General features: G+C 37.8%; 2 protein-coding genes across 2 annotated transcripts; one reads left to right on the top strand and one right to left on the bottom strand.

Moving 5' to 3' along the window:
• On the top strand, nucleotides 1-1,569 carry LOC137738231 (serine/threonine-protein kinase PBS1-like). Its single transcript, XM_068477862.1, has 2 exons — nucleotides 1-682; nucleotides 818-1,569. Exons 1-2 carry the CDS (start codon nucleotides 332-334, stop codon nucleotides 1,118-1,120), a joined length of 654 nt encoding a protein of 217 aa, XP_068333963.1. The 5' UTR covers nucleotides 1-331; the 3' UTR covers nucleotides 1,121-1,569.
• Nucleotides 1,570-3,374: 1,805 nt separating this feature from the next.
• LOC137736453 (bidirectional sugar transporter N3-like) lies at nucleotides 3,375-5,520 on the bottom strand. Its single transcript, XM_068475718.1, has 7 exons — nucleotides 5,466-5,520; nucleotides 4,972-4,996; nucleotides 4,647-4,857; nucleotides 4,343-4,504; nucleotides 3,972-4,091; nucleotides 3,645-3,895; nucleotides 3,375-3,535 (listed from the first exon to the last, which is right to left on the bottom strand). The coding sequence occupies exons 1-7, from the start codon at nucleotides 5,518-5,520 to the stop codon at nucleotides 3,454-3,456; spliced, it is 906 nt and encodes a 301-aa protein (XP_068331819.1). The 3' UTR covers nucleotides 3,375-3,453.
• Nucleotides 5,521-5,939: the final 419 nt, after the last annotated feature.

The raw sequence follows: 5,939 nt of genomic DNA, 5'->3' as shown, positions 1-5,939 counted from the left end.
ATTTTGAAGTTTGGCATATGGGAATGTATGGTGAATTTTGAAGTTTGGCATATGGGAAAATAGAAGTATTTGCTTACACACACACACACACACACGTTGGTAAAATGGAGAAAACGAAAAAAGAAACATTTCCTTTTGGGGGCATCGTCTCCAAAAAGTTTGGCGACCTCAATAAACACAGTGCACCAAACTTCTGTTTTCCTGTGTTATTGGACTATTCGTTTTCCCTGACAGTTTATCCAAGTGATAATTAATGAGTCACCTATAATGGGTTGTTGATCCCTCTGCAGATCTTCCACCTGATAAGGAACCATTGGATTGGAACACACGAATGAAAATAGCTTCTGGTGCAGCCAATGGATTGGAATATCTGCACGACAAGGCAAACCCTCCGGTTATTTACAGGGACTTCAAATCATCCAACATATTGCTGGAAGAAGGATTTCACCCAAAGCTTTCAGATTTTGGGCTTGCGAAGCTTGGTCCCACTGGAGACAAGTCCCATGTGTCCACAAGGGTTATGGGCACTTACGGTTATTGTGCTCCTGAATATGCAATGACTGGTCAGTTGACAGTAAGGTCAGATGTCTACAGTTTTGGGGTAGTGTTTCTGGAGCTGATTACTGGACGCAAGGCCATAGATAGTGACCGGCCCCATGGAGAACAGAACCTTATCACTTGGGTAATTCTCACTTTGTTTCTTGTAGTAGAATTGCCTGAAGAAACTTATCTTCTTGTTGTGCAGGCTTTGTGGGTCTGGCAAGCATGGGTTCTGTGTTTGTGCAATAACTAAATGGCAGTGGTTTTATGTCTGCAGGCACGTCCATTGTTCAATGATAGAAGGAAGTTTGCGAAATTGGCAGACCCAAGACTTCAGGGTCGGTATGCAATGCGGGGTCTCTACCAAGCTCTAGCCGTGGCATCCATGTGCATCCAGGAACAAGCTGCCACACGGCCTCTCATTGGGGATGTGGTTACTGCTCTGTCGTACCTAGCCAACCAGTCTTATGACCCTAACCTGGCTTCAGGACATGGCCACAGAGGTTCAGGAGAAAAGGATGAGAAAAGGCACAGGGATGGTGGTAGAATATTGAAGAATGAGGAAGGAGGAGGATCCTGACGGAGATGGGATTTAGATGGTTCCGAGAAGGACGATTCCCCAAAGGAAACCGCAAGGATGTTGGATAGGGAACGAGCAGTTGCTGAGGCCAAGATGTGGGGAGAGAATTGGCGAGAGAAAAGACGACTGAGTGCACAAGGCAGTTTTGATGGCACCAACTTGTAGCGCCGTAGTGTACAATGCTTCGTCTTCTTCAACCTCAGCTCCTACCCTCGCTTTTTCGCAGATTGGTTAGTTTGGGGTGTTCAATGTAATGGAGCGTTGGTGCAGACCAACATGCGTCCTGATTTAACCCTTTTTCTGTTCTTTTCCTCTTCTCCGAACATGAAGAAGAAGAATAATCCGTAAATGGAATTTGTACATTATCTTCTAGAAGACTGAAGGAAGAACAGAAGAAAGAGGACGTATTTAAAAATTTTGAGAGTAAAAACGTCTGGTTAAATGCTGTACGATTCTTCTGCCTTCTGTAATTTTTGTGTGTTTTGGAACAAAACAAAACAAAATCTCTTGTCGCTACTCCTGTCTTTGTCAACCTTAGTATTATCGAGCGTTTTACATGTTTCTTTGGTAATGTGTTCGTACATGTTCAATTACTCTCTCTTTCATTACCAAGGATGCGCGATTAACTTGCGGTGTTCCTTTTTTCGTGCTACAAAAATGGGGTGTCTTTTTCATCCACAATAAATTATTTCTCTTGATTGGCCTTGATTATGACGGAAGTTTTGACAAGAAACGATAGTGATTTTTCATTATTGAACTATAATCATTACAAGGGTTCCATAAGGGCATCAAAGTGTTTGAGCCAAGGGGTGAGAGAGATTTAAGATCCATGGTTTGATAAGGGTTAGGGGGTTATTACTATTCTCTAGTGAAGTTTCTTAAGGGGATCACCGGATTGGATGTACCGTATATTTTTATGTTATTGTTGTGGTTAATTTTGCTTATTTGTTGATTTACCTTATTTACGGTTGATTTTGGTGCATTGTCATCATAATCCATGATAACAAGCTCTTATTAGGAAATTCCACGCAATAAAAAGTTGATGTGGCAATTTGAAAATTCCCTATTACTTAATAAGGTTCACATCGATTTACTATATTATGAATTATCATGTTAGAAGTAAAATTTCACTTTCTAGCTCCTTATTTAAATTCTTCTAATTTAAGTTATAAAACATTAAATTCTTCTAATTTAAGTTATAAAACAATCACGTTCACATCTCTCTCATATTCATCAAGGTAAGTGTAATCCGCATATTAAAACAAGATTTTGGTGTAGCGAATGTTACCATAGCCAATATCGTAGGTGTAGCCTACTTGCTTATTACATCAATTATTGTGTGACGAGTTGGAAATTGATGCATCATCTATTGCATAATTTGGTACAGTAGTGTACTAAAAATGTGAACCCTAGAGCATGGTTTATGTTGTCCTATGATGTTTGACGTCCTCACTACTCTATCGATCAATGCACTAAATTTCAAACTTGATATCAATCTTAATGTGTAAGCAAGAAAATTTCGTGCCAATGTGCAGGATATGCGGAAATATGCAACCTCACAACCCGTGAGATAATTGTGTTAAAGCTCTTTACGCAAACTCCACCATTGGCTTCTCCTACTATAAACTGGCACTCTCATATCTCAACTTTAATTGTGTTAAAGCTCTTCACGCAAACTCCACCATTGGCTTCTCCTACTATAAACTGGCACTCTCATATCTAAACTTCGTGCTTAATTATGTCTATCGATTACGGCTTAATCAATTAATATATAAAATACGAAATTAATGTATAAATTTGTGGAGAAAATATGAGAAATTGTGTGTTTTGGGAATGCTGTCATGCATGAGCATTTGTGGTCGAGTTGGTGAATTTTATCATAAAAAATCTTTGTGTATTAGAAGTAGAACTATTCAATATACGTTGTAATTTGTTTGTGAATGTTCCGATGTGGGACTCTTTATTTCCTTGAACACCACTTAGCTGTTTTCCGGGCCGTTTAAACAAAAATATTGCTCAAGGAAACGGAGGACATAAATTAAGCATACGTCCATTGATATTAATATTGAGTAGTAGTATTCAAAGCCAAGCGTGGATAGCTGTAGCTTTCCAATTCACATATACTTGTGCATCGATGAGCACAGCCACAGTCCCCACGCTTGGAACTGGGAATTTATTTATTCAATAAGAGACAATTAACGAAACATATAATATAACAAGATCAGACCACATCTTGGCGTGATCAAGCGGCTGCTGCTGTTACACATCAAACGAGGTTCGACTGATCGTAGTTTTTTTCTTTCCGAGAAGTACGACATAGGACTTTGCCAGCATCACACTGCTGATGGTGTTTCATTAGGTTGAAGCTCGACGGAAGCATTTTCCACATGACGATGATCATCCGTTTGTTCATGCATGAACAAACGGATGATCATCGTCATGTGGAAAATGCTTCCGTCGAGCTTCAACCTAATGAAACACCATCAGCAGTGTGATGTTGGCAAAGTCCTATGCCAGCATATGCTCCTTTGCCTCTGTAACGGCCGCGTTATTATTAACGTCACCATCATCATTGCGATTGTTCGGTTGAGCATCCACCGGATGAACCTCGGAAGCTGCTAATGTGGCTATGATCACAATGTTTTTCACGTGATCTGGTGTAGCAGCCGGTAGCTTTTTCTCATGATCTTCTATTATCTCCTGCTTTCGGTTTCGGTACATCGCATACAGCAGCATCTGAAGCAGTCCCAACACAAAACCCAGAACGTTTGGAATCTGCAACAAGTGATTAATCAATTATGCAGGGATAATTGATTTGAAAATAGATTTAATTTAGTGTAAGTATACTTACTGCAATACATATGTCCTTGAGGAACAATCCATATGCAAACCACATACCGGCACTCAGAGTGAGGAAAAATGATAACCTAAATGGCATGAATTCGACACTTCTTGTTCGGGTAACTTGTGCCTGCAATACAAATCAATAAACTGAATGAATATGTTATATATTACACACATTATGTGTGCTCAAAATATAAGTAAAGGTAATTAATTGGCATTAAGAGTTTATTTAAAGCTCCAAATTTAACATTTTTATATTTTAAAACACTTAAAAAATAAATATAAGAAGACAATATCAGAGTGTGAATAACATTTACGTAATTGAAAAAAGCACCAACAAATAATATGGTCATATGTTTGTACGATTGAGTCAATTACCACAATGCTTAAGGGCGCAGCAAAAACACTGGTAGAAATGGCAACATTAATCCATCCAAGAACTGGGACCCGGTACGCACGACTCACTAGAAAGTGAGACACGACAAGGATCAAGGTGAAAAGTCCCACGTTCATAATACCAAATAATTTCACTGTAAGCTTCTGCATTCCGTAAATATATAGAGTTATTAGAGAATATATATATATATATATACACACACACACATATAAAATACAGGGAAATTGAAATTATATTGATATATACAAGAAAAATAACAATTAAAGATGAAACATACGTACGTACCCTAGCATCCCTTGGTGCATACACAACGAAGATGACGATGTAGGTCATCTCTGCAAAACTTCCGAATGAGTTAATGGTGATGAGCAGCATAGCATTCTTTTTTAGCGACGCATCATAGAACCAAAGCATGGAACTGAACATTGCTACCAGATATGGCACCGAGTGGAATCCTTCTGTCGATTTTTTCCTGTAAATTCGATAAAATGTCGGCCTGCATTTAAAAAAAAAAAAGTTAATCATATGTCTCTTTATAGACTTATATACATATTATTCCTTACATTTAAAAAAAAAAAAAAAAAAAGAAAAAAAAGTATGCATCACTTACACTGGGATGGTTGAGACTAGATTTCCTGGCATCATCAAAGAAATAATACAATAGTGGTCATTCAAATAGAATTTCTTGACTATCAAAAGATTACAATTAATTAAAATAAATCACACTTTTCATTATCTATATATTAGTGGGTAGTGGTGAGGAAGGTTGATCATCAAGGATCACAATGATGTACAGTGTTACTTAATATAAAAAGTTACCTATAAATTAACAAGAAGTAAAAAATTGGACAACTAATCTTTGAATAGTGTACATACAAAGAAATTTTATTGTTGTATATTTGGTTGTTTTTATATAAATTTATTTAGCTAGGCTTTTCTGCAAAGAAAAAGTAGTCACTGATGAATTTCAGACGGTTCACTAACGGAAAAAGAATATGGCCAAGTTGATGACAAAGATTAGATAACAAATGCGGGCCAACTAGGTTTTAAGGGCGTCATAACTAGAGAAGAATATGAATAATGTACATATGCAATTTTGTTTACCTAGAACTCCAAATGTAAATGCCAAAGGATGGTGACTGTCTGCTACTGTAGCCATGATATCTCTAGATCTGAAAACCCTAGTTTGCTAAGAAAACTCAGACTGATGAACTCTCTCTCTCTCTCAATGAAAATGAAGAGAATGATATGTTGAAGAAGCTAAGGAGGAGGACTCAGTTGGTGTTGAGAAACCCTAGAGCTCTCTCTCTCTCCCTCCCTCTCAAATTCTCATGCAGAGAAAATTAGAGGACTATTAGCTGAGGATGGTCGATGGGTTTACGCAGCTTGTTTATATACACACAAAAAGTGAAAGAAAAAGAAATAGGGTGTGCGTATTGAACTCATTGTGGCTGCATGACAGATGGAGGATTAGTAGGTGGTGTACCATGCTCTCAAGAATTTTTTCAATGTGCCGGGAACACTGTCTAATACATCAAGTGTCATAATGCAAGTGGTTGGGAAAAAAAAAATTTAATA

The sequence above is a fragment of the Pyrus communis genome, chromosome 6 (assembly GCF_963583255.1).
Source record: "Pyrus communis chromosome 6, drPyrComm1.1, whole genome shotgun sequence".
Lineage (NCBI taxonomy): Eukaryota > Viridiplantae > Streptophyta > Magnoliopsida > Rosales > Rosaceae > Pyrus > Pyrus communis.
This window is presented reverse-complemented; position numbering and strand designations above follow the sequence as displayed.